The following is a 25789-nucleotide window of genomic DNA, read 5'->3' as shown; positions in this document are numbered from 1 at the left end:
CGCCACCTGTGTCCCAAATCTTCCCTCTCCTTGAACACAAAATGGTAGACTGTTCTTCATTGGAGGTTTTAAAGCAGAGATTGGATGCTCCTCTGTCAGGGATTATTTAGCTGTGATTTCTGCATTGCAGGGGATTGTAGTAGGTGATCCCTGGGGGGTTATCCACAGTTCTGTGATTCTGTGAGAATTTTATTTCTGAGTTCCATTGCACTGAAATGCACAGGGCACTTGTAAGTTCTCTGTAGTATTTATTTGTTACATTCTCAACCTGCTTTCCCTCCAAAGAGCTCAAGGTAGCACACATAACACTCACCTCTTTTTATCCCCTGTGAGATAGGTCAGGCTGGGAGATAGTAAGCTTCATGGATGAGTGGGGATTTGAACCTGACTCTCCCCAGTTCCATTTCAACGCTCCAATCCTGGGGATGCCAAAGTTGTGCCATCAAGATATTCTTGGAGTACAGCTGCCACCACCCCTGATCACTGGCTGGGGATGATGGGAGTTGTTGTCCAACAATTAGAGGGGGCTGTGTTGGCTTCCTTGCTCTAGTCACTCTGCATCACTCCTCCCCCCCATTCCCCCCCCTCTGGAAAGCCTAGGGCTCCTTCCCAACTTTTTTGATAGGAAAGACAAAACTGTTTTGGGTTTTGTAGACTGAATTTTGAAATTAAAGCCCTGCACGTGGATCTTCTCAAGCCCCAATGATTGCAGTAAGCGGATTTACAGCACTTTGCGGGTTGTGCCTTTGCCTGTACAGTTTGATTTTAAACCACCTGGGCAAAAACAGATCACCTGGTGTCGTTGTGAAGTCACTGTGGATGGCCCTGCCTGCCTGATTCAGTTTCCCACCCCTGAAGCCTTGCGCTTCCCTGCATGATTTCTGTCGCTGGCAGACGTGGCCATTCTATCCTAAGGCAAATTCCCACTATGCTTTCGATATCTGTTGGGTTGGCAGTGCGACTCAATCATACAACATTGGTTGATTTTAAATCAGGGAATAAAATGAAATTAGAAGGCTTATATGTTTCTTCCCTGAATGAAGAAACGTACAGACCATTCAACTAAAGTAGACTTATTTGCATTTCCAGCAGGACAGGTGTGCATGTGTAAGACAGTTTGGCATCTCTTTTGAGTTTCAGTGTAATGTTTGCCTTTGTGAATCTTCCAAGGACACAATGCAGTCAAATGAAGCACCTTTAAGGTCTGTTGGAAGTGAGTTAAGCATGTGCTTATTTCTTCATTGGAACCAATGCAACTTTAAAGTGTTTTGCTTTGGCTGGATCATGTCCCAAGTGAGTATGAGGGAGATTCTGCAGCTGGGATCCAAATACTGTGAAATTAGTTATTCACAGCAATAGCGGCTTTGGGGTTAATTTCTTGACCTGCATTGCCACCCCTGGTGCCAGATAGCAAATCTACCTTTGAAACAGAGTGAACTTTCAGAAGCAGCTTGTCAGATGGTATGGGTTTCTGTTGTTCAAAGAAAAAATATATTTAAAAAATCCCACAGGGTTTGCCGAAGCCTTTGGGCACATCAGCTGTGATGTCATCTTTTATGGAATGTTCACTAACATTCCAACTGCTTGGGTGGGTGGGTGGGATAGTGACCATCAATGCAATGTTGACGTTAGGCAGAAAGCCTGTGGCAAAGGAATTTAAGCAGCCCAAATGTGTGCAGAATTTAGGAAGTCATTAGTGTGCACCAGGCGTCCTATTGGGAAGACCCAGTTTTCTGAGTGCATGTTCTGGAAGTTGGGCAATAGGGGCAGTACAGGATTCCTTTTGGTGTACCGACCTCCCCGCTGCGCCAAGGATTCCCTGCCCGAGCTGCTTCAGGTCGTGGCGGATGTTCTCCTGGAGACACCTAGCTTGGTCGTCCTTGGGGATTTTAACATCCATGCCGACACGACCTTACAAGGGGCCGCTCGGGACTTCGTGGAAAGCATGGCCTCCATGGGGCTGTCCCTGAATAAGTCTGGCCCAACCCATAGCCGTGGACATGCCTTGGACCTGGTGTTTACCTCTATGGATGTTGGTGATCTGACACTAAGTAAAAGCGAAACGAAAGAAGTGCCATGGTCAGATCACTTCCTGGTGCAACTGGACTTCTCTGCGACCCATCCCCTCTGCAGGGAGGTGGGACCAATTCGGATGGTCCGCCCCCGCCACTTAATGGATCCAAATGGTTTCCAGAGAGTGGTAGGGGATGCTTTATCCCATGTTGATGGCCTTTCAGCTGATTCCCTGGTGGCCCGCTGGAATGTGGAGTTAACCAGGGCTATTGACTGTTTGGCTCCGAAGCGCCCTCTCCGATTGCATGGAGCCCGGACAGCCCCGTGGTTTTCCACGGATCTGAGGGCAATGAAACAATCGTTGAGACGGCTAGAGCGCCGGTGGCGGATAACTCATTCCGAATCTGACCGGACACAGGTTAGAGCTCAACGTCGAGCCTACCAAGTGGCGATAGCGACGGCGAAGAAGAATTTCTTCACCGCCTCTATTGCATCTGCAGAAAACAGCAGCAGGAGACTTTTTCAGGTGGTTCACAATTTAGCGGAACCACCTGCAACATCGGGGCCCAGTATGGGCCACATGTTCTCCTGCAATGATTTTGCAAAGTTTTTTTGCAGATAAAATCGCTCAGATTCGGGAAGAAGTAGACTCCACCGTGGGAGCAGGGCCGGGGCGGGAGAGTGCAAGAGTTCTGTCTGGTCAAGTTGAGTGGGATCAATTCCAATCTGTTACCTCCGAGGATGTGGACAGGCTGCTTGGACGAGTGAAACCAACCACCTGTCTCCTGGATCCTTGCCCATCCTGGCTAATAAAAGCAAGCCGGGAAGGGCTGGGCGATGGGCTTCGTGGGGTGGTGAATGCTTCCCTCCCTGAGGGAGCCTTCCCAGACCCGCTGAAAGAGGCGGTTATTAAACCGCTTCTTAAAAAGCCATCTTTAGATGCGGCCACGATGGCCAACTATCGCCCAGTCTCAAATCTTCCATTCCTGGGCAAGGTGATTGAGCGAGCGGTTGCCGAACAACTCCAGGCACGCCTGGAAGAAGCGGACCATTTGGATCCCTTCCAGTCGGGATTCAGGCCTCATCATGGGACTGAAACTGCCTTGGTCGCACTGGTTGATGATCTCCGGCGGGCTAGGGACAAAGGTGAGAGCTGTTTCCTAGTTCTGCTGGATCTCTCAGCGGTGTTCGATACCATCGACCATAGCATCCTTCTGGACCGTCTTGAGGGGCTGGGAGCTGGGGGCACTGTTATACAGTGGTTCCGCTCCTTCCTCCTGGGCCGTGTTCAGAAAGTGGTGGGGGGGATGAGTGTTCAGACCCCTGGGCTCTCACTTGTGGGGTGCCTCAGGGTTCTGTCCTCTCCCCCATGCTTTTCAACATCTACATGCGGCCGCTGGGAGAGATCATCAGGAGGTTTGGGCTGGGTGTTCATCAGTATGCGGATGATACCCAGCTCTACCTCTCTTTTAAATCAGAACCAGTGAAGGCGGTGAAGGTCCTGTGTGAGTGTCTGGAGGCGGTTGGAGGATGGATGGCGGCTAACAGATTGAGGTTGAATCCTGACAAGACAGAAGTACTGTTCTTGGGGGACAGAAGGCGGGCAGGTGTGGAGGATTCCCTGGTCCTGAATGGGGTAACTGTGCCCCTGAAGGACCAGGTGCGCAGCCTGGGAGTCATTTTGGACTCACAGCTGTCCATGGAGGCACAGGTCAAATCTGTGTCCAGGGCAGCTGTTTACCAGCTCCATCTGGTACGTAGGCTGAGACCCTATCTGCCTGCGGACTGTCTCGCCAGAGTGGTGCATGCTCTGGTTATCTCCCGCTTGGACTACTGCAATGCACTCTACGTGGGGCTACCTTTGAAGGTGACTCGGAAACTACAACTAATCCAGAATGCGGCAGCTAGACTGGTGACTGGGAGCGGCCGCCGAGACCATATAACACCGGTCTTGAAAGACCTGCATTGGCTCCCAGTACGTTTCCGAGCACAATTCAAAGTGTTGGTGCTGACCTTTAAAGCCCTAAACGGCCTCGGTCCAGTATACCTGAAGGAGCGTCTCCACCCCCATCATTCTGCCCGGACGCTGAGGTCCAGCGCCGAGGGCCTTCTGGCGGTTCCCTCATTGCGAGAAGCAAAGCTACAGGGAACCAGGCAGAGGGCCTTCTCAGTAGTGGCGCCCGCCCTGTGGAACACCCTTCCAGCAGATGTCAAGGTGATAAACAACTACCTGACATTCAGGAGACATCTTAAGGCAGCCCTGTTCAGGGAAGTTTTTAACGTGTGATATTTTATTGTATTTTTGGTTTTTATGGAAGCCGCCCAGACTGGCTGGGGAGGCCCAGATGGGCGGGGTATAAATAATAAATTAATTATTATTATTATTATTATTATTATTATTATTATTATTATTATGCAAAGAGAGCAGCATTCATGAAGGAAGTGATAGATCAGCTTGGCAGGAACATCGTTTTTTAAGGACAGAAGAGACGTGCTTTTTCTTTTGCAAATAACCAGGTTGGGAGGCTGACCAAGGTCAGGACTATCATGGAGGGAGGGGCTTGAACTCCTCGTCCTCAACATGGTCCCAAATAGAACTGGTTCTCTATACCTGCTCTTCGCAATGCAGGGAAAATTTTCCACCAGCGCCATTGCTCCTTATCTGGCTCAATGCCCTCTACGTTGTTGGTTTATTTGTGGAAGAAAAAGCAGCTAGACAGAACAAAAAACTATGACAAATATCATGCCTAAGTTTGGCCCTTAGGATCTGGAGACAAAGGCGAAGAGTCTGATGCCTTGGAAATTGGATGGTTATAATGCAAAGAATGAAGAAAGGCAGGTGAGAGATTAGGTGGTGGGTTGAGAAGCAGAAACTTAGTACAAGGTTGGTTGTAGGAAACAAGAGTTCTTATAAAAATTGAAACAGAGAAGGCAAGGAATCAGAGGAAGGAGGAGCCATGGTACGTAGTTTGCTGACTTATTCCCTCCATTGAGGACACAGATTTGCATATGTTAATTTAAATGCAATTAAAAAAAATAAGTATAGTAGTTATTCTCATCGCTGTGGGAAGGACCATGACCAGCTGACCTGTTTGCCTTTTCAGTCTGCTGCTGAGGTGCAAACTGTGGGTGGTCAACTTCAAGGCTCCTTCTCGTGGTTCTTTATCTTTTTACTGTAGAGTCCTCCAAAGAAAGGCCTGTCCTCTGTAAAGTAGGGCATGTGGCCAACCTAAGCCAAGAAGAAGGACCTTGTGCAGGACCCAGGAACAGGAGCAAGCAATGGGCACCAAAGGCCAGTAGTCAGGGGTCCAGTAAAGCTATGGGAAGGGGAGACTTTCGTATATTAATCTGAATTTTACCAGCCAGAATGTGTGTGATTTGCAAGTCCCCTGCATGTGCAGATGCTGCAGAGAAAATATGATCAGAACAGTCCCACTTGGATCCTGCCCCTAATAGATGCTTTGCTCGAGCAATTGTGTTGCCATGCACTTCTAAAAGGAGGGAGGAACTAGAAACTGCATTAGAGAAAGGAGAGAGAGAGAGACTGTGCATTTCATTCTAGAAAATAACTACCAATTATAATTACTCACCATGTTTCCTGGCTCAGAAGAAAAGTGGGGTTGCTTCGAACCACCCAGCACATTTTGTCATGATTAGAAAATACTCCATACCTTTTACAGAGCAGTGGAGGAGACACAGAAATAATTTCAAATGCAAATGAAATTGAGGGGGTAGGAAGCAGGGAACAGATAAGCCAGTAAAATAAAGCTGCTTTTATATATATATAAGTAGGCAAATGTGTTCTGAAAAAGACAGGCTCCTTTCATCTGTGCATAGGGGTTCCAAATTCTTCATTGTATACAGCAGTCTTGTTACCTTCTCCTCCTCATTTTTTATTTTAAGACTGAAGTGAGAATTAGAAGTGACTTGCTAGGATTTAGAGGCAGTTTTAATTACTGCTTAGCTTTACTTCATGGTATACAATAAGATGCAAAGAGGATCGTGAGATTGGTAAGTACCTTTCTCCTATAAACAATTGTTTTCTTTTGCTTTAGTTTTATTTATTTATTTTAAAAATCCTGTCTAGATTATTCCTGATCCTTATCTAGATGAAAATATTTTTTTTAATAGGCTTTATGACATGCATTTTGTTTTGCAGAGATTCTTAGTCAATATAATCTTTGTATTTCTGAAATCTAGAGAACTGTTTTGCAAGGCGAGGGGGGCTTAACCTTTGGACTTGCTGGGCATTAGGAAAACATGTCTGGTATATCCAAAAGAGAGAGAGAGAGTGACTAAAACCAATCCACTAGCTCTTGATAAGAACAGAATTGGTCAGTGAAGCATTCCCCTGCATTATTCATCACTTTGCATTTTACTGTGAGATAACTTTATAGCTCCATTTTTCTTGTGGTAAATAGTCGGGGGGTGGGGGGTGCGGGCTGGTGGAAGTAAATTATTAGACAAGGCAAAGTGGTATGAGTTAATCATTGCAGCAGCATTTCGTCTTCTTATGCTAACCATTCTGATATTGAGCAAAGAAAGAGAAGATTAGGAATGTGGGTTGTGGGGAGAGAGAAATAAATCACATTCATAGAATGTATGTATGTATGTATGTATGTATGTATGTATGTATGTATGTATATGTTGTTCGTTGGGAAAGTTGGATTGCCACCAGGAGCTTGTGGTCTTTTCCTCCTGAGGAGAGAGAGGTTGAGTGGGCGTAGAGGAGAGGCAAGTGTCACCTTCTGTTGCTTAGTAACATCTCCTGGTATCAGATAAAAGAGGTCCAGTTGATGTTATACATTATTCATCTGAGTTCCAATCAAACCATCAAAATTATTTGCTTGCATTGGGAGACTTTTAGCCAGATCAAAAGAACTCTCACTCGAAACTACTGAACCTTTCACCATTGGCAGACCTCTCTCTCTCTCGCTATATATATAAATATCTTGATGCTGCAGAAAACCACCTTGAAGAACTACAGAAGTTTTCTTGCTACGATAAGCTTGCAAATATTGAAATGGTCTCGTTCTGACTGACCAAGAAGAAGAATTCCCCATCTATGCTTTGGGAACCTGTCTCTAGATAAAGGACTAATGGGAGGAGATGCTTTTAAAGGAATCCTGGAGGACCTTTTTTGATAATTAAGCATAACAGAGGTGATTAATTCCAGTATTTCTGCCACCACCTCCTTTCAAATGCTGTTAATATCCACAGTTAATATCCAGGGTTGTCTATAATGTTTGGTGAATACTGGATTCTAAATATATAGCGTAAGTGTCCTGGAGGGGAAGGAAAACCTAGGAGTCTGGAAGGTAAGACGGAGCCAGGATCATTGACAGTGAACATACTGAATACAAAATGCATGAGTACTACTAGTGCATGCCAGAATCTACTTTTACTACTCCGACACTGTGTTAAGATTTCAGGAGAATGCTAGCACCCAAAAAGCTTACAGGGAGAACCTTTGACAATATGGGAATGATAGTCACTTTCTCCAACATTTTAAAAGCTGGCAGCATGAAGTCATACCAGTCCTCCCTGCCAGCATGAAATAACATTTTACAAAAATAATTGTGGGCTGACTCATCTCTGGAAAAGTGCAAGGCTAATATTGTCAGAAGACTGGAGAAAATGTTTGTTTTTTTGAAAACGGATTTATTAGCATTTGTATTGCAGTATTGACAGGGTGCTTAGGATTCTAGTGCGGCAAGAATAATATTCACACAGTCTTTAAGGAGAAGGCAGGGTGCAACAGGCAGTTTAAGAGGTGAGCAGCTTCAGATGCACAAAATTTGCAAACTTCCAATTCATTCATTCATTTTTCTGAATTTGTGTATGGGGAAACATGCAATGTGGAAAACTGGGGACTTGAATGAAATGAAAAAGTAGAGGATTCCCACTCCATCGCCCCACCCTCCAAAATTAGGATGGCTTAAATATTGCCTGCAAGCTTTTAGCCTGTTTTAATATTCAGGGTTTTCCTCTTCCTTTTCTTAGCAGGCTGACTACATCACTTTGGGAAACAAGGGAGAAGTGACCACAAAATCCCTCTAAGATGGATAGTCCTTTCAAGATGGACTACCTCCTAGATGTTGACTCTGCCTATCGGCTGTTTTACAGTCAAGGAGCTCAAGGTAATGTAATTTGAGGTGGTGAGTTACTGGGGTTAATAATAATAATAATAATAATAATAATAATAATAATAATAATAATAAGTGTTAAGGTAAAGACACTGTTGCCCCCTGGTGGAAGGCATGAGGGGAAATGGTAAGTTCCCTTCTTATGGTAGAACAGGGGTAGGCAACCTAAGGCCCGGGGGCCGGATGCGACCCAAATGCCTTCTCAATCCGGCCTGCGGACAGTCCAGGAATCAGTGTGTTTTTACATGAGTAGAATGTGTCCTTTTATTTAAAATGCATCTCTGGGTTATTTGTGGGGCGTAGGAATTCATTCATATATATATTTTTCAAAATATAGTCCAGCCTACCATGTGGTCTGAGGGATGGTGGACCAGCCCAGGGCTGAAAAAGGTTGCTGACCCCTGTGGTAGAACAAAGATAGCTCAGCTGACTCAGGAATGACTTTCCAAAGAAAGAATAGCCCTGGCTTGGGTGGGGGTGGAGGCTGGGCATGAGTGGCCATTGGAGGGTGGAGGAGTCTGAGATGAAGGTAACCAGTGGATGGAAACTGTGTCTGTTTCTCTTGTTATGGGAGTTGGCTTCAATCTTCAATGCACCTTTCAAGATGCTAATGGGGACACTATGAGATTTGCTTATTTTTTTATTGCACTACTTTTCCTTCAAGGGGCTCAAAGAGCAGCACACCTGGCTCTTCACACACACACACAACTTCCATTTTCTCTTCACAACAACCCTGTAAGGTAGATTAGGCTGAGAGGCAGTGACTAGCTGCAGGTCACCCAATGATTGTCATGCCTGTGTCTTCCCAGTCCTAGTCCAACACTTTCAACCTTGTGTTCCCACGTTATTGGACTACAACTCCCACCATCCCTGACCACTGGTCCTGATAACTAGGGGTAATGGGAGTTGTAGTCCAACAACACTGGGGGACCCAAGGTTCAGGAAGGCTGCTCAAACCATTGTACCACATTGGCTTTCTGTTTTATGCTTTTGAAAGGTTAAATAAAGCTATTGGGAAGAGCAGAGTCAGATCAGAGCTGGTGGAATCAGGGGAGGGAGTGCAATCCTTTCCCCACTCTGCCATTATCTTGACCTTACTTGACCTTGAAACGACTATGGGGAGAAACATACAGGTATGCATGATGTTAAGTTCCTTTTCCTCCAACACTCTGGCTGGAATTTATTGCTCTCTTCCCTCCCTCCCTCTCTCTCTCTCTCTGCCCCGATTTTATTTTTTAACATATATAAAAAGGAGATCCTACCATGGATATCATCTTGTCACCTCTCATTTGGCCCAAGGAGCTGTGAAAAATATGGTGACATCTCAAAGGGGCTGAAAATGTATTTGGTGTGCACCCAAAATGATGTCAAGATGGCTGGTTTTCATCCCCATAGATAAGACGCAGAGGTGTCTTGAGTAACCTTGAGCCTTTAAAGAGGAAATTATTGAGAAATGCCCAGGCTCTATGTGGCAGGAGACTGCTGCAGGCGCCTGGCATTTTCCAGTTACTGCCATGCTTTTATGGAAAGGCACGAGGGCTCCTGGCACTTATGTCAGCACATGCCTTTCCCTTAAAGCCACCACCGAACCATTGTCAGCATCATCACTGCACCTCAGGCCAAAAGCATCCGGGGATATAATATCATCAGGGATTGAAAGAAGATAGCAAATGGGCTATGCATAACAAATCATTATTGTTTTATTGATGGCTTGTGCCTTAATGAATGTCTTCTTTATTGAAAAGGAGATCGGATTACACACACACAATAACTTCCTATTGTATTTTGATTTCCTCTCAGTACAATTGCTGGAAATGAAGTTGGTTGCAATGGAAGGCTTTCATCTGTGCCCACACAATTTTGAAGGGCCACTGGGCACTTCAACAACAACAGCAACAACAAAATTGCTTAAAGCTCAGTCCTACACATGTAAAATTGAAGAGCAAACTACACCCTACACCAAACACATAATTTGGGATTTGGACTGTGGTGAGTGGCCAGGGTGGTGGTGGTAGTAATTATATATTTTATTTAAAATACTTATAGCCAGTGCTTTTTCTGGGGGTACTGAAGGTACCAGCACCATTTAATATCCAGGAAAGTATATATAGGGAATTCAAATATTTGATTCAGGTAGATAGCCATGTTGGTCTGATGCAGTTGAATATATACAGATAGATAGATAGATCGAGATCGAGATCTAGATATAATGTCCAGTAGCACCTTAGAGACCATTAGAGACCAAGAACAAACTTAGTTGGTCTCTGAGGCGCTACTGAACAACTTTTTATCATATATATGATATATATGATAAATTATATATATATATATAATTTAAGTCCAAAGTCATTTTAACTTTTTCCTCCATGAAGTTATCTGAATGAAAATTGCTCCTTACTTAGACCTTCAGGAGTGAACGTGCATAGAAGAAATCAGATTATTATTATTGTATTAGTACTGTACTGGGAATAATCTAGCTCTATACAGTGGTACCTCGGGTTACAAACACCTCAGGTTACAAACACTTCGGGTTACAGACTCCGCTAACCTGGAAGTAGTACCTCAGGTTAAGAACTTTACCTCAGGATGAGAACAGAAATTGTGTGGTGGCGGCGCAGCAGCGGGAGGCCCCATTAGCTAAAGTGTTACCTCAGGTTTATAACTGTTTCAGGTTAAGAACAGACCTTTAGAACGAATTAAGTTCATAACCGGAGGTACCACTGTACATACATTGGATGCTCGAGTCCTCTGGTAGTAGACTCTACCACCACAAGTGCCATTATTACACTTTTGAATGCTCCCTGACATAAATGAATAAATATATAAAACCACTGCCCTATGTGAAGAAATCAAATACAACAGAGAGATTTCTCCTTGTTGTGCTAATTTTCTCCTTGCAGGGAGCTTTCGTTTTTGTTGAGTTAATAACGCAGGCATATTTTAAAATGATGTTCTGTTTGGAAGGGTTATAAAGTACTTGACTGCCTCAGAACACTTCCCACCGCATTCTGTTGCCTGTGTAAATCCACCTCAGTCAAAAGAAGGGTGGCCTCAGTAATAAAGAGTTTCTGCATTAATTGTGCATGTGAACAGTACATCAGTTTTCCGAGTGCCCACTTCCTTGGCAAATGCTGAACCAAAATTCTGAATTCATTCATCGTTGTGCTAATTTTGAAATACCTACGCAATCTTCCTAATGTTGTCAGAGGGCCAGAACTGAAATTATTATTTATTCTTGATTCAAAGTCATTTGATGTGTTTCTGATTTCACTGAGTGCATTTCTTCAGTTCTGTCTCTCTTTGCACCAGCAGGTGGCAGAGTGAATAAATCTGACTGCCTCTGCTTCTTGCTTATTGACTTGTGCAAATTCTAACTATGCCCAATGACTGCTTAAAGTACCCTGCATGAATTGAATATCTTGTTTCAAACTGATTATGTGAAATCAGTGGATTAAAGATTACATTTAGTTTAAAACAGTTTGGGGACACTGAGAATTGCCTAAATAAAGCAGGGGCCCCTGCTATGTACCTCTTGCGCTTCTCTGGGATGCAAATGAACCCCTCTGTCTGGAATGATATCCAGGTTACCTCCACTGTCAGAGGCCATATGCTGCTGAATCCTAGTTACTGTGTTTGGGTTTTTTGGCAAAAATTGTATTAGTTTTTACAATATCAACGACAAACAAAAACATAAAACAAACTAAACATAACAAACATAAATCATAACCAAAATAAAAAAATTCCTTCCAGTAGCACCTTAAAGACCAACTAAGTTAGTTCTTGGTATGAGCTTTCGTGTGCATGCACACTTCTTCAGATACACAGAAATGCATGCACACGTGCATGCACACGAAAGCTCATACCAAGAACTAACTTAGTTGGTCTTTAAGGTGCTACTGGAAGGAATTTTTTTATTTTGACTATGGCAGACCAACACGGCTACCTATCTACTACCATAAATCATAACCTTATTGAAAATAACAGTTATTTACTTTGTAGAACGACTTCCTCGTTTCCCCTTAGTTGAATTTCATTGCATATCCTTATAACGGTTTTCCAAATCCCAATTTTAATACCCTTTAAATTAAAAATTAACATCTTTAAATCTTCTCCTTCTTGTATTAAACATATTATTTTATCAGTTAACATAAATACAATCCTAAGCCCATTAAGTATCTGGAGGCTATTTTCAGTCATTTTAGCTTAACAAATTTAGCTAAATAATCATTAAATTTCTTCCATTCTTCGTGGTGTTCCTCCTCCGGAAGGTCGCGGACTCTTCCGGTTAGATCGGCTAGCTCCATAAAATCCATCATCTTCATCTGCCATTCTTCTACTGTTGGTAATTCTTGGGTTTTCCACTTTTTAGCTAACAAAATATGAGCCGCAGTTGTGGCATACAAAAATAGATTAACATCTTTCTTGGGCAATTCTGAACCTGTTATTCCAAGAAGAAAGGCCTCTGGTTTCTTTATAAATGTATATTTCAACATTCTTTTCAATTCATTATAAATCTTTTCCCAGAAGTCTTTCACCTTGGAGCAGGTCCACCGCATATGAAAGAATGTTCCTTCCTTTTCTTTACATTTCCAACATGTATTATCACAATTATGATACATCTTTGCTAATTTTACAGGAGCCAAATACCATCTATACATCATTTTCATAATATTTTCCTTTAACAAAGTACATGCAGTGAACTTCACCCCTTTCTTCCACAATCTTTCCCAGTCCTCAAACATTATGTTATGTCCTAAATCTCTTGCCCAATCTATCATCACCGATTTAACTTGTTCATCTTTCGTATGCCACTCCAGCAAAAGCTTGTACATTTTAGATAAGTTTTTACCTTCAGTATCTAACAACTCCATCTCCAACTTAGATTTTTCCAAGGCAAAACCATTTTTCTTATCCAGTTTAAACAATTCGTTAATCTGGTGGTAATGTAGCCAATTTAGCTTATCTTTAATTTGCTCAAATGGTCTTAATTTATAACCTTCCTCTTCCTCTATTAATAAGTCATAATATCTCAACCATTTAGTATCCATATTTAATTTTTTTCTGGGCCTTTGCCTCCATTGGTGAAAGCCATCTGGGCGTCTTTCTTTCTAAAAGATCTTTGTATTTTATCCAAACATTATACAACGATTTCCTAATTATATGATTTTTAAATGCTTTATGGGCTTTTACTTTATCATACCACAAATATTTGTGGTATGAATCCTAGTTACTGTGAATTACAGGAGGGGAGAGTGCTTTTGTGCTTCGGTCCTGCCTGCATGTTTCCCCACAGGCATCGGACTGGCCACTGGGAGAGCAGATTGCTAGATTAGATGGGCCATTGCACTGGTCTAGCAGTTCCTCTGTTAATATGTTTAGAGGCTATTGGGTAACAACCAATATATACAAGTGCAAAAGAGGGATCTAAACATTATGGGGGCTTACAAGTTTGTGATTTAGATTGGTAGATGTTTAAATAGATGGTGGAGTTTTTCAGCTGTCGTCAGGAACTGTAGCCTCTTGTTATTAAGAAAGGCAATATAAAGCTATGCACCAGTGAATGGTGTCACCAGAACTGAAATCTATTCAAGGCTCTGGAACAGGCTGCAAGCCAATGGGCAATCTAAGCCCAGCAGTAACTCTGGTCCTGTCAGTGGATGGTCACTGGGCCAATTAAGAGTTTCCCCATCATTGTTACAGTGCCAGCCTCGCTTGCTTTGTACACATTACACAGAATCATTTATACAACCCGGTGGACTGGGAGGGACCGTCTACCAAATCATTAGAACATGGGGACGTCTTTTTGATCCACTGTAAGATGACATTTTCCCAATCCAGGGGATCGTGAGATCTGTGCTATCAGAAGATGAACAAGTCACACATTCCGATCACAGAGATTATTTTTTTCTCCTCTGACTCATTGTAGTTCAGTTTTACTGTACAGTGGTACCTCGGGTTACATACGCTTCAGGTTACAGACTCCGCTAACCCAGAAATAGTACCTCAGGTTAAGAACTTTGGTTCAGGATGAGAACAGAAATCGTGCTCCGGCGGCGCGGTGGCAGCAGGAGGCCCCATTAGCTAAAGTGGTGCTTCAGGTTAAGAACAGTTTCAGATTAAGAACGGACCTCCGGAACTAATTAAGTACTTAACCCGAGGTACCACTGTATCTCTTACATGCCATGGATCTGCTTCTTCTTCTTTGAATTTATATACTGCCCTATACCCAGAGGTCTCAGGGTGGTTCACAGAAAAGATCAACATAAAAACCACAATATATATAATAAAAGTAAAAACAGCAACTGAATAACCCCCCCCCCAAAAAAAGAGCCACATTTTAAAAGGGCATAGGATGTCAGTCACATCCACCAGAGGCCTGGTTAAAAAGGAAGCTTAGTGATAGCCATTTTTTTAAAAAATGTGTATGTACAGCATTAGGTTTAAGTTTTATATTTATATGAACTTAAACCTAATAAACCTTAAATTTATGCCAAGGTGCCTCCTAAGCAGCTTACAAGTATAAAAGAAGATGCAAAAAAAATAAAATAAACACACACAATTAAAATACACAATAAACCAGTTCATCAAAACATGAAAATCAACACCCACAGTTGACATGCACAATAAAACAGGCCCATTATTTCCATGTTACTGCATAACAGTCAATATACTTTACATCCCCTTCACGTCCAGGCACTCCTCTGCTCCCGATAAATCAGTTTGCCGAAGTATCCAGATAAGGGGGAGTGAGGGTGACACATTTCTCAGCCACTGGTCTCGCATGAATCATTGCTGAGAAGCAGCAACTGTAACTGGGAATGCTCAGGATGAACCACAGGGAAATAGATGAAAAAGCCAAACTGGAGTTCTGTGTGTCTGCTACACATTGAAACACCAGGTATAGCCATCTCTTGGCCATTTCTCAGCTACCCCCGCTAAAATAGCTGTAACAAATACCGTATTTTTTGCACCATAACACTCACTTTTTTCCTCCTAAAAGGTAAGGGGAAATATCTGTGTGTGTTATGGAGGGAATGCCTATGGGTGGCATGCCTACGGATTTTCCTCCTCTAAAAACTATGTGCGTGTTATGGTCGGGTGCGTGTTATAGAGCGAAAAATACGGTAATTATGGCATTTTTAATAGCAGCTCTTTGAGGAAGAGAAAGGAGTGGCCAGAAAGGGGTCTTCAGTGGCTTGCAGAATTGCCTACTCTTTTTGGTAGGCATTGAGAATAAATGGCATATGCTTGTACCAACCATTTTCTACAAGGTATTGCAATGTGGGAACATAATTAAGAGGAATTGGAAGCCTTTTCCTTCTGGTCAATTCCAGGGATAATTTGTTTGTTCATTTGCATATTCAATTTCTCTCCTTTCCTGCCTCCCAAAGGAGCCTGGCTCAACAAACAACAAAGTAGTAGAAGCAGCAACAAAAAACTTTTTGATAAAACAACAACAATTAAGAACATTCAATAAATCAAGCATCACTCTCTGGTTTCCCAGTCTGTTTGTTTTCCACTTCTAGCTTCCAGCTCGCATCACTCAACTCTCTGAACTCTCAACTTTTTCTTTCTAACTACCAGCCAGTTGAGGGAGGGAGGTTCACCCATTTGGTATCTGGCACAGATCCACTTCCTTTGATCCCTTAATAGCCCATCACCTCACCAGGAAGCTGGCCTGACTTACAGTATATTTTAAAACTTGCATATATTCTTTGAATAAAAGATTCTGTACATGACAGACACAAAATAAGACAAGGGACTGCCGTTTGATTTTTCTCCCTAACCTGCAGATGAAAAGCAGCGTCCAATTCAACTTCCCATTTACATGTGTGTATAGTTGAGCATTGATTTAAATTTGAGGCAAGGAAGTGGATGGGATCTATTTATTACATTATGTGTTTCAGGAAACTCAGAATACTGACAGATACATAGTATTTTGAAGGGACATGTACAAAACAAACTGATTTACAATATGCTGCTCTTTATAGCCCCTATATTCTGTGGGACTTACTCTCAGGAAAATGTGCATAGGATTGAAACTCAATGGGGCTCATGTCTGAGTAGATATTCATAGGATGGCCCTATTCACTCACTCATCTTCATGGCAGAGGAAAGTCGAGGAAGGAAGCGCTCGTGGAAGAAAATGATAACAAATTATAATACAAATGCAGGTGATTACTGAGCCATTTTTCTGTCACATTTTTTTAAAAAAAAACAACCCCCCTCGATTAACATTGTTAGTATCCCAATTAAAATTAGTGAATAGGTGTCCCCCAGAGACTTGTTTGTTCAAAATGCACACTGGGAAGTCTGGATCCGCCCTCCCCTCTTGAAATTCTGGGGGATTTTTTTAAACACAAAGATATGCACATTTCTTTATGGGTGTTGCCAGGTGGCTGAAATTTCTTTCAACTACAGGCATAAAATGCAGATTATTCTTGATACTCTTGAAGCTGAACAGCTGAAGGTTTTTGGTTTATAGATACGCAAGTCCAGAGAAAGTAAGCAAAATCCCTTGGGCTGGATTTCCTACCAGGAGAAAATGCAGAGCTTCCACAAACTGGTATTCTTGAAGAAAATATTTTGCTGGGCCAGAAATCACAGGGACAGATGCACTGTAATTCTAATTATGAAAGATTGTCATTACCTATTCTTGAATTTTTATTTTTATTTTTGCAAAAGTTCTTTTGCCAAAACAAACAAAAGCTGCAGCTGCAGCTTAAGCATAGGAATCTGTTTAGGAGCAGTGTATAAAACCCTCTAATATTATTGTTTTTGAAAAATCCAACTTGGCTTGCTTGTGTGAGCCATCTTTATTGGAATGTGGTAAGGGATCCAGCAGCAATGAGGTCTCTCACAAGCTCCCCTGTTATTACAGTGGCTGGAGAAGGCAAAAGGGTTGCTGGCAGCCATTGGCTTTGCTACTTAGAGGGACAGAACCAGATGAGGATCTTCGGATAGCTGCAGGGCACATGCTTGTAGTTTCAGTGCCATTCATAAGCAAGTCACCCTTAAACATTCATTTCCTATAGAGGAAAATTCAGAAAGATGAAGGATGCCTGAAAGTAGCCTTTGGTTCAAGGTCATTTAGCACCTTGCCTGAATGGGACTAATAACACAGTTGTTGCTGCAAGGTTTGGCTTCAGCCATTGCTACATATTTCATATCACGCTGGCTGCTCAGTCATCATAATGAAGGATCAAGGGTCATATTTCCAGATACAAGGAACCATGAAGAACATAGGTCATACTACCAACTAAGTACCATCTACACCAATTCCTGGAGATGCCAGGAATTGAACCTGGAACCTCCTTTGTGCAAAGCACACTGAGCTATGGCTCTTCTCCTCCCCAGAACAGAATATGGTGTTTGTTGGCTGAATGAGCAGAGCGAGGAACACCTAAAGCCATGTTTCCTCTCTGTAAGGTCTTGGGAAAAGGGTGCATTTGTATGCCTCACTTCCCAGAATATGGCCAGCATAGGAGAAGGGCCATAGCTCAGTGGTAGAGCATCCACTTTACATACCAAAGGTCCCAGGTACAGATTTCCAGCATCTTCAGGTAGAGCTGGAAGAGAACTCTGTCTGAAACCCTGGAGAGTTGTGATCAGTCAGTGCAGAGCTAGACCCACCCAGGGTGTGACTAGGCAAGAGGCAGCTTCTCAAGTCCATAGACATAACTGTTTGATAAAGTCAACCACTTGGTTTTTGGATGGTCAAAATCATTAGTCCGAATTCTGGAACCATTCTCACATGGTCCTTATCACCCACTCCAGAACATCACTAGGTGACCTTGGACAAGACAAGACACACACTCTCAGCCTTAACATGTGCACACGCACACACGCCCATAGCGCAGTTTGGGAGTAATAATGCTAGTCTACCATACAGGGTTGTGGAAAATGTATGGAAAGTGCTTTGAATACTTTGAAGCACTATATAATCTTGCATTAGCTGTCTTGAGTTCCTTGAGTGGGATAAAAATGTGGTCATCCTAAGAGATCATGTAAAAACGCAGAGAGTGTCCAATCCTTAACAAGTATGACCAGAGGTACTTAATTTTTGGATAAGGGCCTTATCTTTTATTTCTTTTTCTATTTTAAAAGCATGTCTACTGTCATTATGTCTGCTAACAGCAGCTGTATGAAGGGCTGGTGACTGCATAAGCAACTCCCTCGCATCTTTTTTTCATTATCTCCTAAGCATTCAGCATTAAAAAAAAAAGTTTGGCGCCTGTATTTCATTGCTCTCTCTGAACAACTCAAGACATTTCCACCTGCTTCCTCCGCTGGGACATTTGCCCAGGAAACCCGAAGCAACACACACACACACACACAGAGGGAGAGAGCAATACAACAAAGCACGCTAAACATTGATCTGCAAATCTGCTGGGCTAGAGGTGGCCCAGCCCACTAAAGAGCCACCATTCACCGTTGCATCGATGGCTTTAGAGGCGACCACCAGGCTTCGTGCTTTGTTAGGCTCTGCAGGGTGCCACGTGGGGACTCTGGCTCTGCCCCTGGGGCTGCCAGGAGAGGGGTGGCAGGGCAGGATTTCCAGCTCCACTCCAGTCCACAGATCCTTGACGGGTTTTCTTTTTCTCTTTTCCCCCTCCTCTCTTTCCTTCCTCCCTCCCTCTCTCTCTCTCTCCGTGTGTCCCTGCTCCTCTCTCTCTCTCTCTCCCCTCCCCCTTCCTATGCGTGTGCGCCCTCCTCCTCCTCCTCCTTTCCACCCCTCTCTCTCCTCTTCCTCCCTCACCAGCTCGCCGGGCGACCCTGCTCACCGTACCCACATTAATGGCGGCATCTTCCGAGGAGGACATAGACCGGAGACCCATCAGGAGAGTCCGGTCCAAGAGTGACACCCCTTACCTCGCGGAGGCCAGGATCTCCTTCAACCTCGAGGCAGGTGAGTGGCGCCCACCTCGCCCAACCCCACCACCCCCGAGCCTCTCATGCAAAGCCCTTCTTCTCCCCGGTGGAAACCTGAGGTTGCTATTGCTGTACATATCTGCAACACAATCTCTCTCTCTCACACACACACACCGCTTTGTGTCTGCTGGGTGCAGAAGTGGCGGGGTGGGGGGGTGGGAGCCGCTGCTGGAATGTGAATCCCTGACATGTCCTGGCTGTCACCCTCGCTTTTCTCCCCCGCGATCCCGCCCTTCCAAGGCGCTGGTGCAATACGCGCGCGCGCGCACACACACACACACACACACACACGCGGCTGGAAACTGGGGAGGAGCTGAGGCGGTGGGGGGCGGGGGGCGGCGGCGAGGCGTTCATCCCTAGACTTGTTTGGGTGACAGCGCCGGATTCCCTGTCTGGAACTGGAGGCGAGGCGAGCAACGATGACCTCGAAGTTGAGAATGTGGAGTAGCCCTCTGACACCCTGGAAGGCGCGGGTGGGTGTCTGCTGGGTGCAGAGGTGGGGAAGGGGAGGGAGACCGGCTTCCCCGGCTGCATTCGGCTTCTCCTAAGGTTGCTGCTGCCTTTGGGCGTCTCTCCCGCCTCTCTGCCTCAGGCTCTCCCTCTGAGCCTCCGGCCCCGCCCCCTGCTGGCCCCCTGCACCCTGCACAGCGTTTTATCTGAAGAGTTGCATTCCCTTTCAAAGCCACCTGCTAGCTGCCAGAGCTGCTTTCCTCCTCCTCCTCCTCTCCTCTCAGCCTAGGCTGGGGTTCACAGCTCTTGCTGGGACCCCCAAGTCCAAACGGGCACCAGCTGGCATAGCTAATAGGGCAGGCAGGATGGGAGATGGAGGCTGAGAACATCTCAGGGGATGCGGTTCCCCAGCCTGGCCCATCTCAACCCACTCTTCCCCATTCTCCCTTCTCAAGCTGTCAATCCCTCAGCCTCTACCTCTGCCTTTGTAGGGTTGCCACCTCCTGCAGATAGAGCATTCTTTTGGCTTTAACAGAAGCCTAACATGCTAAAATCACCCCTCACTGAAGCACTTTGGCATGACAGGGAGTGTCACATACTTGCAGGCTGTATTGCAGGGGGTGGGACTAGATCACCCGTGGGATCCCTTGCCATCTCTACAATGATTCTGTGCTCTGGAAGGCCTTGGATCAGAGCCAGCAAAAAGGGGGCAGCCCTGCTAATTTTTGCCCACTGATCCAGCACCTCCAGAGAACACTCATCCGCCAGCCAGCCAACCATCCTCCTTCAAGTATCCTTCTGTCCTCTGATCTCATTAGTGCCTTCCACAGTTACCTGAACACCACACTTCCATGCTCTTCAAGTTCTGCTGCCTCATCAGGTGAGCATCCCATATAGCAGCCTCATGCGCAATCTTATCTGCAGGTCTCTCTAGCCCTTTAGTCCAGAATTGCCTCTTTACCTCCTCCATAATCCTGGCTTCCCAAGCATCCTTCTTCTGCACCTCCAACATTTGCCCTTTCACGCTTTGCTGTTCACCTCAAAGGGCTCTTTCCTCCTGCAACCTGCTCTTTACCTGCTTCTGAAGGAAGGGAGGAGGAAGGGGAAGTGGTGGGTGCCCCAGACATACACAACTGTGCTCAATTGTGACCTCTTGAGCACCTTCCTTACTCAGGCGTTCAGACTCCTGAAAAGTCTGACAGAATTGAGAGCTCATCCACGCTTCCCTTTGCTTCATGCTTTCTAGGCACAGGTCTGGGCTTTCCAGGTCTGTGTCCAAGCAGCCACATTTTACCCCTGAATTGGAGCAAACGACCATCCTTCAATTATTTCCATTAAATATCTGGAGGCTTTTGGAGTTAAGCTAATATATACTGGAAACTATGGTTAATTTTGCTGGAACTCCCTGTCTCTCAGCATGCTAAAAGATTGCTTGAGCTGGGGGTTTGCAATCTTGTGGTTCTCTGTCGATTATTGAAATGGGTGTGTTTCTCTTCCACTCCTATCTGACCTTCTTGTTCCTTTGCACCTAGTAAGATGTAAAATGCAAACTGTGTACCTTCATCGACCGGCTGATTGCTTTGGGTGACATGTCATTAATTCCTTTCTGGTCATTAATTGGAATGTGTGTGTGTATGCACACACATCATTTTTGGTTATGACAGCTATAACTATATAACTCAGGAACCACAAAGTGATGCCAAATTGTGTTGGTTTTTTAAAATGTGTGACTGAAGATAGAACAATCCGGGACTGAAGGGTCTGGGACAGCATGATAGAAGGGTTTGAGGTGCCATTGAAAGGAGATTGGGTATAGTTGCTAAGCTGCTGGGTCTATAGTGGACAATATTGTCATGGATAATGCTATGTCATGCCATTATAAACAGATTAGAGTTTAATCATAAACAGCTAAAGGGAAGGCACCTTCAAGTCACTTAATGCCTTCATCATTTAACCTTCCAGTTCCTTCTCTGTCAAGGCTGAGAGGTTCATATATCTTTTAATTCCCAAGCAGGCATGGCAAGAATGCTAGCCTAGCTGTTACCTCTTCTCCTCACTTTTAACATGTGCACTGAGGAAAGGAAAGGCTCCCCCCACCTATTAAATACCATGCTGTCTCTCATTGGGCTCATTCAAAGAAATATCTCTTCATGGGAGTGTAAATACTCAGCAGAGTGCTGGAGGATGTTTTCATTAATCCATCTGCCATTTGATGCTTTGAATGTAAAAAATGTGGTGCAAATTGGTTGCTAAGCAATGTTTACGTTAATGAGAAAAAAGCCTCTGTAGTAAGCATTTAGCTCTGGTGGTGTGGTTTTTTTAATCATAAAGTACAAAACAAGGGCCCTTAAATTGGATAAGGACCAGCAGTTGCTTAAGGAAATTTATCCTAACTACTTGCATAGAGAGTTTGGCCCTGAAAATGCTAAGGTACAAGATCTTTTGCACTGTTTGGGGATTCATTTATTCCTTTACTCACAATCCAGATTGGTAACATAGATGCTGTCATTCAAAATTTTACACTTTATTTGCATTATTTTTAAAGAAGGCATACTGGAATGTTGTCTGATTCCCTGAAATACAGGGCTCCTTATGTATGCACTTACTGCTTTTCTTAAGATGTAATATTCATATATTTACAGACTGCCAGTGCAATGTCTTTATGCACTGTACTTCAACAGAACAAGCCCTTTTAGGTTTCGCATTTTGCCGCCTTATCGCTATTTACAGTTTGTCAGCTGGAAACTTTAGTAGCTGCGGAACAGTATTCTGAGACAAAATGTTTGCAGTGTGGCGTGTCCTGTTTAGTGTTCTAGTCAGCCAGTCATGCGCTCCTCCAGGAGATTCAATTCCATTACCCCTCCCACATGGTCTCACCACGACCATCACCAAAAAAGAACTAAACAGTCAGCTTTCCTATGGCCACTGAACACATTCAGTCATCCTTGGAGCCCTTCAGGGTTTCCCCACTAAAGATTTCTGTACTTCTCCAAACCACAAAGTTTCCCCATGCTTCATGAGGGCTCCTCCTTCTGCTTGATGGTGGTGCTTTGGCTAGATAAACAGCGGCACCCACCTCTAAATACTGGAAATGGGAGGAATTATGAAGGAAGAAAAGGCAAAACTAACCTGAGCATCAGGCGCTGTTCAATCAAATGTGGTGCTGAATGGGATGTCCATAAACCAATGAAAGAAAAGGAATTCTTTTCAGAAACTGCATGTATGTGCTGCAGAGTCATCTAAGCATACTGATATATAATATATATATATATATATATAGAGAGAGAGAGAGAGAGAGAGAGGCATCTGGAAGAAGGAGTAATGCGATTTGTTTTTTCTTCCAATTCATTGCAGTCAGAACTAAAACAATTCTAGAGGCGCTGGGTGCATTCTCTACCTCGCTTCTCACTTAATGCATTTATGATTACAACTCCTGCTGCTCAACTGCTGCTTGCATTGCTGTTTTGCCTGCCAGCTGCTACTTCTAGGCTTCTTTCATCTGGTCATTGTATTGTCCTAAGATAGCAGCTGCGATAAGCTGCATCAAGGTAGAGCTTTTGCTTGTATTTGTATTTAATAGGCTCTCCAGCAGTAAGGCCCATATGCAGATATGCACTACTATTCTTTGCAAAAGAAATGGCTGAGAGCCAACAGTTTTGTTTACCTCTTTGAGCTGTAAGTTATAATTATACTATTACTGCTGCTATCTATGTTGCCGAACAGTCAGAGGCTGCACATGCGGAGGCAATTATGCGGTTTGGGAATAGCAAGGATTTGCTCTGTTTCTCCAAGCAATTAAATGGGGCAACCTTTAGCTGCCCTTCTAATAAGATTAAATTAATAATTTGCTTCTCTGTTTTGACTTGCATTGTTTCATTAGATTTCAAGAAAAATCAGTATTTTATTATATTGGCTTGTATGTACTGGTTTCACTCTGTGCGCCATTGACATGCTAGTGTCCTGTGAGTTTAGAATACTTGTAGATTCCACAAACTCTTAGGCTGCGCTTTTTGCATGGGGAGGGGGGAAAGGAGAGAGTATATTTCCAAATATACCCAAGAGGGGGCCATCCCTCTGCAAATAATATTCATTTTTTCAGGCTACTTTTACAGTTCCCCTTGATATAAATTGGAACACTATAAGGACAGAGCAGACAAACTTCCTAGTATATTATGCCCTAAATGTACAGGCCATTGTGGAACATAATCTTAATGTATACTGCATGTGACAGTGGATGTGATTGCAGCAAATACAAATATATGGTCAGGAGTAATGGGAATTGTAGTCCAAAATGTATGGAGGACACTGGATTCAGGAAGCTGGTATAGATATATAGTAGCAGTGGCGTGGCGTGGGTTGTCAGCACCCGGGACAAGGCAAGTAATTTGCGCCCCCTAACCCCCAGATGTTGCGCCCCGTGCGGCCGGCCCCCCCTGCACCCCCACGCTACGCCACTGTATAGTAGTGGGAGTACAAAGCATACCGAGAACTCAGAAGGCTTCACTTCAATGAGAACTGGGCAAAAATGTTTTTCTGTGCATTGGGTGGCATTCAGTTAAGCTTTACTTAGAGTAGACCCATTGAAATTAATGGACATGACTAAGTTAGGTCCATTCAATTTAATGAGCCAAATTGAATTTCATCAATTGTTACCTGATTTCGTATTCTTCTTCTTAAAAAACAAAATGTGGACTCATGAAGCTTTAGCCAGTAAAATCAAGATTTCAGTTTTTGTGGCTCAAGGGTTCTTAAACTGTGGTCTGTGGATCCCCTAGAATGGGTGGGTTTCAGGGCACACACACAAAATGAAGCAATAAAATTAATTGTATGCACAATTTTCTGTGCATGTGTTTCTGTGCAGTTTTCTGGGAAGGAGATCTGTAGCTTTCATCAGATTCTCAAAGGGGTCTCTGACCCAGAAAAGGTTAAGAACCGCTTCTCTAGCTTAAAAAAAGGAGCAAGCAATAAGCTGTGATGTCCTTATCAGGTCATGCTGTTAATGGGAGATGCACAAATGCCAGATCCACAAATAAGACCATTCTACAACTGGGTACATATTGTGCAGTTGTTACAATGAGAACTAATGGCTGCACTCCCAATTCCATGTGTTGTTTCCTTGCCTTGTGCCATCAGGTTCTGTTTTGACGCCAAAAGGGCAGGAAGAGTGGGGTGAGCCAAAGGGAATGTTTTTGTACCCATGTGCCACAGCATGAGTAGCAGCAGGAAATAGCACAGCTGCATTCTATAGTAGCTCAGGAACATGAGGCTGATTTTAGCTGTGTGTTTCTTGGAAAGCCATTGCAGACCAGCGAGAGTGTTCAAATATGCTTTATCCTGGTTCCAGATGTGGCAGGGAATAGAGACCCTGCATTGGCAAATGTACAGTGCAATCCTATGTGTGTTTTCTCAGTTGAAGTACATTCAACCGAGTTCAGCAGGGCTTATCCGTGCTTAACACTGCAGCCTAACAGTGCAGCCCTACAAATATCTACATATTTGAGAGGTTATTTCCTTTTCCTCAGTTGCAAAGAAATAAAATGTAGTAACACCAATGGCATTGTCCAGCCAAAAGGCAGCTCTCAATGCTCTGCCAACAGAAGTCAAGAGATGTCACACATAAAATGACTTTGTATGGCGTGGCTATTGCAGTTGGAGTGAATATTCTAGAATAAACATTGGATTTCAGCTATTATGCACTTTCTCGGCCAGCCAATGGAGTCTGGCAAGTTAAGGAAATTCAAGCAATCTACATGCCAGGATGATGCTGGGGTTTCCCCCAACTTGTTCAAGACTTTGCACAGAGTCCAATTGAGCTTGTTTCGTCTTGGATTTGAATGATGCCAAGCGCGCTGCAATTTTGTAAGAAACAGATTATCTAGTTTAATGTATACCTAGAGAACCAATCTTTATAATTGTCATCAGCATGGGAACAGGGGGAGAATGTAGCTAGATAGTTATCACTTAAAATGCAAGTGTTAAAAATTTGTCTGGTGTTAAATCAGCAAAGTGTAGAGTAAATATCTATGAAATTTTATGATGCTTTAAAATGAACACATAAGCATTTCTTCCAAGGTTTATTCTCTGATCATTTCAATGGGATTGGCCTAATTACAAGTTGTTATTATTTATTAATTCATTTATTTCAAAATTATGTTTTTATTATGACATTTTTGTTTTGGATCAGATTGTTATAAAGTGTGTGATCTTTGTCGTTTCTCCACCTTGTAAATTGTCTTGTTTATAGTAAT

General features: G+C 43.6%; 2 protein-coding genes across 8 annotated transcripts in view; both read left to right on the top strand.

Annotated features, from left to right (window-relative positions):
- Positions 1-1669: 1669 nt before the first annotated feature.
- On the top strand, positions 1670-3412 carry LOC310713845 (uncharacterized protein; the record flags this gene model as incomplete). The annotated part of the gene is made up of 2 exons (XM_083518410.1): positions 1670-2582; positions 2621-3412. 2 exons carry the CDS (start codon positions 1670-1672, stop codon positions 2659-2661), a joined length of 954 nt encoding a protein of 317 aa, XP_083374536.1. The 3' UTR covers positions 2662-3412.
- Positions 3413-5516: 2104 nt separating this feature from the next.
- The window catches only part of PHACTR1 (phosphatase and actin regulator 1), a gene marked incomplete at its 3' end in the record, with an annotated part of 251467 nt that continues 231194 nt past the window's right edge, over positions 5517-25789 (top strand). The window contains exons 1-3 of one of the 7 annotated variants that reach the window (XM_083519363.1): positions 5517-6024; positions 8017-8153; positions 18922-19068. In XM_083519363.1, coding sequence (XP_083375489.1) covers positions 8075-8153; positions 18922-19068 — 226 coding nt within the window. In that variant the 5' untranslated portion in view covers positions 5517-6024; positions 8017-8074. Of the gene's footprint in view, positions 6025-6818; positions 7332-8016; positions 8154-18921; positions 19069-25789 lie in introns of those variants that run through there. The other 6 variants (XM_083519361.1, XM_083519364.1, XM_083519362.1 and 3 more) reach the window with 6 other exon arrangements.

Source organism: Podarcis liolepis, assembly GCF_965112155.1.
Source record: "Podarcis liolepis genome assembly, chromosome: 8".
NCBI classification, from domain to species: Eukaryota; Metazoa; Chordata; class Lepidosauria; order Squamata; family Lacertidae; genus Podarcis; species Podarcis liolepis.
The sequence above is the reverse complement of the archived record's forward strand: the minus strand, read 5'-3'. Positions and strand labels throughout refer to the sequence as shown.